This window comes from Pteropus vampyrus, unplaced genomic scaffold (genome assembly GCF_000151845.1).
Source record: "Pteropus vampyrus isolate Shadow unplaced genomic scaffold, Pvam_2.0 Scaffold229, whole genome shotgun sequence".
NCBI lineage: Eukaryota > Metazoa > Chordata > Mammalia > Chiroptera > Pteropodidae > Pteropus > Pteropus vampyrus.
Window position 1 is genome coordinate 739,160 of NW_011889010.1, and position 12,320 is coordinate 751,479.

A 12,320-nucleotide genomic window follows, 5' to 3' on the forward strand; every position below is an offset into this window, starting at 1 on the left:
CAATATGTCATTGGGAATAATGGAAAGTGGAGGCAAGCCTGCTTCTACTCCTTGTTTTCCTAATACATGTAATCTTCTTTTGGGGGACATGGTGCCCCAATATCTTTTGGGGTCTTGGGGTCTTTGATTCAATGCATATTCAGTGTTCTTAAAGATATCACCCCAACCCCACAGAGTAATGTCTCTGGTGCTGTAGCTGTACTTCTGGGCTGTTCCAATGCTTTCCCAGGATGGCAGCTTCTGGGTGGCGTGGCGTATAATAAGATAGGTGACAACTGTAGTCATGGGTTTATTGCTGCATCTTCTGTGCTGTAAACTGGGTCTCCTGGTTTGACGCAATATTATATGGGATAGTATCTGGCTGATACTATGAAGGCAGGAAATTGAAACTTGTACCTGCCTATCTATCGTCTGCCTGTCTGCCTGCCTGTCTATCATCTGTTTATCATCTATCTATCTATCTATCTATCTATCTATCTATCTATCTATCTATCTATCTATCTATCTATCACCTATCATCTGTTTGTCTGTCTGTCTACCTACTCACTCACCCACCTACCAACCCACCCTCTATATGTATCCTATTGGTTCTGTTTCTCTGGAGAACCCTAAGATAATTCCCTCATCTCAGAAATGCAGTGAAGTAAAATTAATAGTGAATATTTGTTTCAGAGACTTGAGGATACTCAGTTTTTATAAATACTCAGTAAATATTTAATTATATTTACTAGCAGCAAACAATTCCCTTGCAAACAGGAAAAATGGTATTAGCAGTGAGTAACTCAAATAATGCATATGCCTATGTTTTTATTTGAATTTTTTATTTTTCTTTAAAAAAAGTATGCATTTTTTATTTGTAAAGTAATATGAATCTATTACAGGAAAGCTTGGAAAATGAAAAAAATTTTCTATATTCTTACCACTGTAATACAGTCATGGTCATAACTTTGTATATTTCCTTCTGGTCTATTTTGGTATGAATATTTTTTCAAAGTTGTAATAAAAACATGCACATAATTGTTTTTTTCTTTGTAAATGTAGCTTTAGGTAATAATGATATAGTCATATACATATTTCTATGTTGCATTATTATCACGATAGTAATTTTTTTACCGCATTAAATTTCATCATTTGGCTCCATTATGTTTTTTTAACTTAACCTATTTTGGGTTAGTGTATTTCCCCTCACATTTGAACAAATATATTTTTGTATAATGTGTAACGTTATGCATATTGCTTTTTGGTTATTGTTACTCTGAATTTTTAAAGCGGAATATTAACAAGTGTCAAGAATTTCAGTAAACTTCTAATTTTTCTTTCAGCTCTGTCATCGAATCTAACAAATCTAGTGATTGTGGGAGTAGGAGGCATATATTAATTTGCCAACTGTTGTTCTACCTCAGATCTTAATTACATATGACTTAATAATGTCATGTAAAACTTGAGTGAGGCAGTTATCTTGTTTACATCTAGGTGTTGGCCACAGAATAGCAGTTGTGGACAGTTTAGAAACTCATGGTAGAAAATGAAGGTTTTTTATTTGGACCCCAGGGAAATGTAAGTCACCATTTTTGAGGCGTGTCAGCATGTGCATACTTGGGAGATGGGTCTTAGTTTCCTCCGCATGTTGAAAGGAATGGTGTAACTGCTGGTATGAGCACCATGTTTGCTAACTGAATGGAATGCTACTTTTGTGAGCTTCTTTCTTTGTTGTCGCTCCCTCCTTCCCCGCCTTTGTCCCCTCTCTCTTTCTGCGTTCATTACATTTAGTAACGGAACTCAGAAAAATGTTCTTTTTGGGGAGCAGTGATTTATCACATGAAAGTTTATAATGACTTTAAAAAAAAAACAGCACATAAGTGAAATTGTTAATCAAATACTATGTCATTCTGTGTTGATTTTGGGAAGTTTTCCCATTTGAATCAGTAATTTAGTATTACCTTTCTTCCTTAGTCATTTTTTTTTACAGCATGACTAGGATGCTGATCATTAAATAAGTTTCTACTATTAATACGAGTTATTATGTTTGGATGAGTCCATAATGAATTGAGTGTGGAAATCATTCATCAAATGCAATAATCCTTTTACTATGTTATTTGAAAAGTGTAGCTTTACTAAGTCCATTAAAATGTGAGGCTTTCTGTTTTTGCACAACTAAAGCAGAGAGACATTCTATGCAAATAATCTTAGATAAAATTATTTTAAAATGTTGACTCTCCTTTAAAAAATAAAATGTTAGTCATGTTTGATCACCAAATGACAAGAGCAACTTCTCTTTTCTAGTGTAACAGAGCTTCTAATATGCAATGACCATATTATTTTTGATAAAGGACTAATTATCGGTATCTTGTGTTTTCCTTAGGAATGGGCTGCTTCTGGGGAGCTGAGAGGAAATTCTGGACCCTGAAAGGAGTATATTCAACTCAAGTTGGTTATGCAGGAGGCTACACTTCTAATCCTACTTACAAAGAAGTCTGCTCAGGTAGGACGAATTTGCTCCATCAGATTACTAGGAGGAGCAAGGAAGGGCTTGTCTCAGCTGGCAGATGATAAATTCTTTAAAGCGAACATACAATTTTTTTTGTGTTTACTAAGTCTTCTCTTTCCTACTTCTGTAAATAGAATTGTTGGCCTCTCTATATTTTTTAGAAGATAATAAACCTTTGTGGAATGTATCATTTAACTGCAGAACAATCGCTCTCAGACTTACTCACTAAAACAGTCATTTATTAGCTTATGATTCTGTGGGTCAGCCATTTAGGCTGAGCTCAGCTTGGCAGTTCTGCTGGTCTCGTCTAGACTCATTCATGTGACTCCAGTCATCTGCTGAGTTTCTTGGGGTGGGGAGGTTAGTTGGTTCAGGATGGCTTCAATCATGTCTGGCAACTGGTGCTAGCTTAATACTTGCTGTTAGCTGGGATAATGGGGATGATGGAGGTTGTGTCTTCAGCAGGCTGGTCTGTGCTAATCCACATGGTGTTAGATGCAGAGATCTCAAGAGCAGCGATGAGGACAAGCCCTGTTCTTCTAGCACTTCTCAAGTCTTTTTTGGTGTCATAGTTATCATTGTTCCATTGCTCAAAGTAAGTCACATGGTCCAGCCCATAGGCCATAGGGGAGGGAGGTATGAAGAATTGGAGCCGTTACTGCAAAAGTCTACTACATAGGACAAACATGTCATATACCAGACATGTTGTCTTGACGTAAAAATATTAAAAGGCAGGCTGTAACGAAGGAATTGGCAAACTGTGTCTTTCAGGCTAAATCCTACCTGCTGCCTATTTGTAGAAATAAAGTTTTATTGAAATATGACCACACCAATTTATTTATGTATTATCTATGATTGTTTTCATGCCACAGTGCCAGAGGTGAGTTGATGCAATAGTTTATATGCCCTGAAAAACCTAAAATATTTATGATCTGAACCTTTATAGAAAAAAAAAAAATTGCCAACCAGGATAGGCTGATGCCCTCATGGCAAATTCTAGCTCGAATACCAGATAACCTTCTCTGGATTTTAGTATTTGGGCTTCAAGGATTTCCTTTAATTTTCTGTCAGCTGAGATAGCATTTAAAACACATTTTTTCTTGATCTTTTTTATTTTTAATATAAAAACTGTATATATTTAAGGTGTACAACATGATGTTTTATAAAGTAAAATGATTACCGCAGTCAAGCTAATTAACATATCCATCTCCTCACATACATTTTATGTGTGTGTGTGTGTGTGTGTGTGTGTGGTGAGAGCACCTGAGATCTACCCTCTTAGCCAATTTCAAATAATCAAAACACTATTATTAATTACAATCAGCATGGTGTACATGAGATCTCTGGAACTAATTCATCCTACATAACTGAAAGTTTATACCCTTTGACTAACATCTCCCCATTTCCCCGACTCCCACTCCTGGTAACCACCTTTCTCTCTCTGCTTCTATGAATTGGAGTTTTTTAGATTTCACATATAAGTGAGATCATGCAGTATTTTTTTTCTGTCTGGCTATTTCATTGAGCATTAATAGCCTCTGGGTTCATCCATGTGGTTGAAAATGTCAGAATTTCCTTCATTTTTAAGGCTGAATAATATCCCGCTGTATATATGCCACAATTTCTTTATCCATGCACCTGTCTGTGGACACTTAAGTTGTTTCCACATCTTGGCTACTGTGAACAGTGCTGCAGTGGAAGTGGGAGTGCAGATCTCACATCAAGGTACTGATTTTATTTCCTTTCGCTATATACCCAGGAGAAGGATTGCTGGATCATGTGGTAATTCTATTTTTAACTTTTGAGAAATGTCTATCCTATAAAACACATTTTTAAAGAACATTTTATTCATCATCTTAAGAATTTTTAATAGGGAGGGTTTATCTAGATATATGGTCTACTATATTGACAGAAATGGGATTTTAATAATGTAAAAACAGTTTTATCTTTTAAAATAAGGTTTGAATTGGCTTTCTTTTTGAGGGCCATCTAAGCTCTCTGAAGGCACTGTGGATGAAGGTGGGAAGGGGTTGGAATATGGAAGTTTGTTCAATAATGAGCATATTGAATGTTTTCTACAATATGAATTCCGATTTTGAAATAAAATTCGAGCTGTACAACAATGAAAATATTATAAAATATACATGTTTGTGTTGTTCTTGCTGCTAGAGATGAATTGAGATGTTCTGACTGGTATTGAGAATGTGGAATGTTGAACAAATACTTTAATGGTTAATCCTTTTTTTTTTTTTTTGCTTTTGTTTCAAGATTAAACAAATGCTTATGCAGAGCCGAAAACAGAGATTTAGATGAACCCTAGAGATTGGCCAGGCATATCCTTGTGTCTCAGGAATGGAAATGAATAGATTCCTTCCTGTAACTGCAGACGGAACTCAATAGCCTAAGAGAAAAGGTTGCTGAGCAAATATCTACTGTTTATACTATTATTCTCTACCAGCAATATGTTAATAATCAATTAGAATACTGTGATTGCTTGTTTGCTCAGACTCGTCCCAGTTCCGCTCTTCGACTTCACAATGACAACACGATAATGCCCTTTGTCGAACTCCTACTATGTGCCAGACACTGTAACAAGTACTTATGCATCTTTGCTTTTTTTACCTTGTAAGCTTTCAAATAGTCCCATGAAGTGTCTCAGTTTTTGTCTTTTACAGAGGGAGCGTTGTGGCTCGTGGAAGAAAAGTAACTTATCCAAGGTCATACATAGCAGAAATCTCATCCTCATTTACTACTCTTAGCTCAAAGTTTATGCCATTGCTCATGGCCTAAGTCACCCAATTGTCATCATGTCCCAGCGATTCTCCATTTATTTATTCATACTTCCCTCTACCAAGTCACACATTCTTTTTCATATTTATCTCTCATGTCTATACTTTTTAATCTATTGGTGTGCCTTTTAGTGCTTACTGTGAGGAAAATACTAAGCACTTTTTGTCTTTCTGTTGTTTAGAAGGGAAAAGGACAAAACCCTTTTAAGGCGCAGTTCTTCGGACTAGCTGGTGTGTTAGAGGGACCGTAGCGATGCCGAGGCACAGACACCGCGGAGCTTGGTGAAGAACTGTCTGTTTGATGTGAACACTACCTGCTAAGTTAGAGGTGGCATCAGGAAGCACGGTTGTCATGGAAACTTGTTCCTGATTGGGAAAAGATAGTTATAGGGTCTTACCCAGACACAGAAGGAGAGATTATTTTTCCCCAGGCCTTTTTTGTTCAGATCATGAAAGGGAAAAACAAAAAGGCAGAGAGAAGCTGTGATAGAAAGATCCCTCTGGCACAAAAGTGGTAGAGCCTTCAGATCCCTGGGAAAAGCAGGGAAGGAGAACAAACAAGGTCCCTAGCTGGAGTGATTATGGTAACCAGCTAATTAAAGATTTTGACTAAGGAGAGGATGAGAGGAGACAGAAAGCGAGTTATACTGGCTGGACCTCCCTGCTGAAGCCTTGGGTGCTCAAAGCCTTGATGAACAAATCAGCCCTGGAGAGTCTGTCTTGTAAGGAAGAAAAACCAAGTCTCCACTAAAATGCATAGTAATTGCCATGGTTTCATGTGAGAAAAATACTAGTCTAGGCTCCAATATTTGTGTTTGTTTCAAAATTACTTACTCTCGTGTTTGTAATTAAGTTTGTAAAACTTTAGTTACAACCTAGGAGTCTTTTGTAAAGGTGTGTGTGTGTGTGTGTGTGTGTGTGTGTGTGTGTGTGTGTAGGTATTCATTCATTCATTCATTCATTCATTCATTCTAGAAGCCTAAGGACCTGAATTGCTGGACAAATTCCTCCCCTCATGTAGCAGTACACTTGAGTCTGAGGTACCATTTGATTTCTTGGGGCATGTGCTAGAAATATAGGGGTAGCACTCAGAAGGGAGTTCTCAAAATCCATAAGGCTTTACTATTCCACCTTACCCCATCATCAACCTATCACATGATGTTTTGGCACACAGAACAGTGATCAGAAGCATGGCTGTAGTTTGTTATGCTCACTTGCTAGTAGCTATGCATAGCCTCAGGGAATGAATGAGTGAGCCAGTGTGTACACAAATGTAACAGCAGGTGTGTATTGAGACAGGATACATATTAATGTTTGAATAGTATTTCTGTGTGGCTATTGATGGGCCTGTGATTCTGAAAGCTGAGCTGGAGTAGCAATTAGGCACATAGAAAAGATATATGGCCTCTAACAGATGAAAGGAGGTGAGCCCCAGGGTGACACATGGATAGAGTCCACTCTGACATGTAAGCAGAACATTCATTGAAGGCTCACCAATGGGTCTGTTCCATGCTGAGTGATCTGCCTGAGACTTGAGCCGGATATATGTAGAAGACACAAGAGGACAACAGTTTCTCAAGAATTTGCAATAAAGTTACCCTTTGGGAATGAAAGTATAAAATAAGCCTATAATGCATCAGAGCCTAAATAGGCAGTCGCTTAGAAGAGAGCTTGGCTTCTGGGTCTGTAGAACGTCATGGTAAACAGATGGAATGCCCTGACATATGTAAAAGAAAAAGAGGAGCTCATCAGGGAGGCTGGTCAGCCAGGCCAGCCTGGGAAAGGGGGAGTCCTGCTGATCCTCTGTGAGTTGCTCTGTAAGGTCTGGTTGCTGGACAGAGCCTGACACCTTGACACTTTTTAAGTTCTATTGCTAACTACTCTTGTTCTGATCCACATTCTATAGAAACTGCTCATCTTTTTCCCTCCTGTGGATATTGTTTATAGAAAGAAAATAAAGGGACCAGGCCAGTCAGCCAGATAGTTCGAAGTCTCATTTCAAATTCAATTAAATGTTATGCTGAGATGTATATCTCAGTCTATTATGAGTTTGGTCTACACAGGTCATTCTCTTCATATTGGATTAATCTCGGGTTGAACTAAATGATACAAGTGGAATTTTGGCCTTTGAAACTGAGATTCAGAAGCCAGGCCACCACGATTTTCTAAAGGCTGTGATTTCCTCCTTGCATGTTGCTGGAGACTCCTTGTTCTTCACATGTATTCATCATTTTATTTAAACCTGTTTTAAATATGACCATTCTCCTATAACAGGCCTTTAAATTTCCCTTCCTTGGATTTATTAATTAGCACTAAACCCAGAGCTCTCAGGCTGAGAAACTTGCATCTCCTAGATGTTTCAGGCCTGAATTCTGCGCTCCCTGAGAGCCACCAGCTCCTGTATTAGGAACCTAGTTTCTGCTCTTATGCCACTGCTTGGCTACTCTTTCTTATTGATTTTTTAGATTTGTCTCTAAGAGATGTGCTGAAAAGTAATTTAAGTCTAGTGGCCACCGTTCTGTTCCTAAAATGATTTACAAGAATTCATTCATTCATTTGGTGTTCCCTAAAAGCTCAGTGTAAGCCTGGCACTAGGGAACCCATAGAAACCTGGACTGGAATAACCACGAGGAGCCTAGATTTCACGTAGCCTTAAGTGCACCATTTATTGGGAAGGTGCCATATACACTGTGCTAGGTATTAGGGGAACGTTGTTTATAATACCTATTTTCCAGAATTCTTTCTCTGTAGTCAAATGAGAGCTTGAGCATTTACATTTGTTTTAAAGAGTTGTGTTGACCCTGGCACGTGCACGTTCTCTCTGTCTGTCTGTCTCTTTCTCTCTCCCTCTCTCCCTCCTTTTCTCTCTCCCTCTCCTCCTCTCTCCCTCCTTTTCATTCTCTTTCCCTTCTTCCCTCCCTCCCTCTCCCTCTTTTTCTCCCTCTCCCTCCCTCCCTCCATCTCTCATTCTCTCTCTCTCCCCCCCACAAACATTTGTTATGCAAACCAACTGATTAACTGGCATGCCCCGTTGCTTTACTACATTGATTTTAGAAGTAATTGAGCTATTCACATTCCTGAATACACTGATAGAGAATTATTCTTACATTTTATAATAACAACTATACAGATGAAAATATGAAAAGACATTCTGTGATGGATAAGCATTCTGGGTTAATTTCAGTGCATTAGCCTAATACACAAATAACCTCACTTCTGGCAAGAAAACCCAGGATGTTCATTCACTGGGTAATATCTTTTCGTATTTTGCTTACAGATGTTCAGAACAATCCCATGTTTACTAGTCTATTCAAAAGCTTTTAGAACTCTGCACAGTGAAGTGGCACTGAAACCAGAAGCTTAAAAGGGACTGTACAACTTTTTCTCATAAGTGAGATTTATACAATCACCACAGAAAATCTAAGGCCCAGATACTTTCTTTATCAACAGTATACTCCGGTAGATTTTCAGGCAACATGTTCAACAGGAGTCCTGAGGAGGAGCCTGGGTCTGGGAGGAGCAGTGTGGGTGTCTTCTTGTCACCTTCCAGTGGTATTGATGCCCAGGTCGTTTCGCTTCGTTTCCTGGACTCAGTTTCCTCTCGTAAAATGGGGGCAGTGCCGCTTAATGAAGCCAATAGAATGGTGGTGAAAAGAAAATAATTTCCCATTGTAAATATTCTAGAAAATGGAGAACATACACTTTCTGTCACTCTAGCTCTTGGGCATGTTAAAGACAAAAGTGACGGGTCACCTAGCAGCGCTTGGCAGGGGATCAGCCTGCAGAACTTGTGCAGAGCTCAACAAATGGAAGCCATTTTTTTCTTTTCCTCATCTTTGTTCTTAGTAGGTCATTACCACAGCCCCTCCAAATGCATATCCTTATTTCCTCGATGCTTAAGAGCTCTAACAAAGCATTGAATAATTTCCTCACTAAATAGAGCAACTCCGTTTGACTTAATTTCTGAAGTGTTTGGGTGGATGTACACGTCTATGTATCTTCCATGAATTAATGATCTCATTCTTCTTCGAAGTAGTGATGAGTTGTTATTAGCAGATTTTACCAACCAATGTAAAACTCTTTATAAATTCCTTGCAGACTATATTAAATCTCTTTTTAGTGCATAGTAAGTCTTATTGTACTCATTTCAATGTCAGTCAAGGTAAATTACTAAGTTATTGACATATCCTTGAAAATGCAAGAAATCTGGTGTTCAGTTCTTGCTATAAGCAATTTGATCGTTTTTGTTCCTCTTATATTAGAAATAAAATTGACCTTGAACTTGTAACAGGCAGAATGAAAGTGCTACTCTCTCAAATCACTGAGCAGAAAGCAAGCCCAGAGGTCAGGGGTCCTATGACTCTCATACTTGTAACTTCTAGGACCAAATTCAGCTCTTTCACCCAACCCATCCATGTGGATTTTCAAGACAGATTAGTTCAGTGAATGGAACCATGGCCTTAAAGGACAATATAAAGGTTATGAGAAAAATGCTCATTTTATTTTCTAAGCCTCAATCACCAGAAAAGACAAGCTTGACTTCTTGATAAAGGGGCACCCTCTATAGAATTGATATCAGGAGTCCTGGGCTATGGGCCATGGGGGGCTCAAGGCATTTCAGACCTGGAAGGAACTTAGCCATTTTCCAGTCCAGTGGCTTTCAAAGTGGGCTCTAGAACCCTTGGGCTCCTGGAAGGTGCTTCAGGGGATCTACCAATAGTGAACTGCTTTAGCAAAGATTTAAGCTCCCTAGAGAACTCATTCACCTTTTTAGCTACATTACGTATTGTAGTCTTGACTAATATTTCATTTTAGATAGTTCTTTAAAATGTTTGATGATGAAGAAAGAAACTGAGGCCTAGAGAAAGTGATTTGGGAGATATATTTGAGAAGAAGAGTTGAAAATTTGCCTTCTCAGATCACGCTGTTGCTAGAATCGTAAAAGGAAGTTGAAATCTGTGTCCATTATGCCCTTTTAAGTGAGGATAGGGATCAAGGATTCAGAGTGTAAGTGGCTTTCGAGTTTGCAATGTTAAGATTTTAATATTAAATTGAAATCTATATTTTTGTCGTTTAGGTCTTGGTTATCATTTCAGTTAGACTGGACTTTTTCCCCCCAAAATTGTGTACTGGAGTTTTCTCAGAGACAGTTTTTATGTCTACTAGATACTCTAAGTGCTATCTGCTAAAGCCAGGAGCAGAGCTGAGAGCATGACAGTGGAGCCTGCAGGGGCCTCTCTTGTTAACCAACATGTTGGCATCTCTTATTTCTCCCAGACCTAGGAATGAGAAAGGAAATCATTAAACATAGTGTTGTTGATTCACTCTCTTTCAAAGCTTCTATAGATCTGATTTTCAGCCTGGGCTTTGGACCCCCAAGGTCTGCAGACTTAGGACAAACAGTCTGCAACTTGATTTATCCACTGAGCACGGGCTGGAGATCTTAAATTATCTCGCTCACATCTTTTTTCTGGCTTTCAATCTGTAAGAGAAATGACACTGATAAGTATTCATTCGGTGTTACTAAACTCAGAGCAGCTTTTTGTCATCATATATGTCCTTCATCCCAAGATTCTAAAATTAGAGTGACTGTACTGGGGGCTCTTAGGCAATGTCTTGACAGAACCACGTGGTTTCTCATTCTCGTATAGGGATGAAACTACCACGCTACAGGGTTGTTCAAAGTTCCCAAAGTTGCAGTGAAGTATGCATGAGCACACTTTGCTAGAAATATTACAAGTTTGCTCAAATGTTTCAATCCAGCATTAAACATCACAGAGGTATGAGGATCTTATACTTCTTCAAAGGATGGAAAGCTGGCAAACACCAAAACACTGGATAGCACAAAACCTACATCCTCAGATGGTAAAGGAAGCATTCATGCCTTTCCTTCCTTGTTGGGTCAGTTGGCCAAAGACTGCAGTTATGTCGATGTCTCTTCGGTGTCATTTAAGTAGAGCGTGGTGGTGAATGAATTTTCATGGTTATAGATTCTCTGAAGACTATTGCACGTTCAGTGTATTCCTCATATGACCTTGATATTTTCATATCCTCTAGCTTGTTTGGCTATTCAATTCACCTCTCTCCTTGAGCAGCTTAAATCACTGCTGGGCACAGGTGTGGTGGTCAAAGGTCAACAGGCTAACAGACTTTAGGTAGTTAAATGTGTCAATATTTCAGCACATCTGATGGTAAAATTCTAATTGGCCATTGAAAGGGAAAATAAATTAAATGAATAGCAACGGTATTTAAAACATTCTTTATACTCATTCAGCACTAGAAATAGGTTATTCTTTCATTGTTTCAGGATTATGTTTACAAAGATTTAGGAGGAAGATTAAGAGGAATTTGCTATAGCAAGCAGTTCTTAAAACATAATTTCAAAAGCAATTGATGAATGTGCCTACACTGATTTTTTTTTAAATCAAATATAATGGAGACATAATGGACTATGAGAAAATAACCTTATAGAGGGTTGAACTTCTCTAGGAATTTTATGTGATACTCTGGGTCTTAATTACTTCATAATGACTGACAATTTTGAGAGCCTTAGAATAAGGTTTTTTCCTTTTCTCTTTCTATGTTACATTAAAAATAAATATCTGGGTCAATTACTATCCCATCTACCAAATTGAAATTGCAACAGAGGGATTCATGTGAAAACACAGTGACCCCTGGTGTGAGCGAATTACCCAGTAGGAATGGAGCAGCTCAGAAGAGGTCGCTGCTGTTGGCCCGGCCTGCCTCCCTGTTCACCTGGGCCTAGTCAACATGTGAATCAGTCAAAAACCACTTGAGTCCCTCAGCCGTGGACTAGGCTAGGCCTTGCTTAATAAATCCTGGCCTCTGATGCGTGCAATTGCAGGGTCTGTCAGGGAGCACTGAGGGACAGAACTGATCTCAGAGCTTGTGCAGAGTCTCTGTGGCAGAAGCTTTCCGAGGACTGCTTGCTGACAACGGGGTCAGAACACTTCGCAGTTATCTCCTTCCTCTTCTTTTTCATTTCCTCTTCCTCCTCTTCCGCTTCCCTCTTTTTCTCCTTC

General features: G+C 38.7%; 1 protein-coding gene across 3 annotated transcripts in view; it reads left to right on the forward strand.

Moving 5' to 3' along the window:
- Positions 1-12,320, forward strand: part of MSRA (methionine sulfoxide reductase A) — a 245,322-nt gene that overhangs the window by 167,678 nt on the left and 65,324 nt on the right. For all 3 annotated transcript variants that reach the window (XM_023519666.1, XM_023519667.1, XM_011373765.2), the window contains one exon: positions 2,363-2,482. In XM_023519666.1, the coding sequence (XP_023375434.1) occupies positions 2,363-2,482 (120 nt within the window). The remainder of the gene's footprint in view (positions 1-2,362; positions 2,483-12,320) is intronic.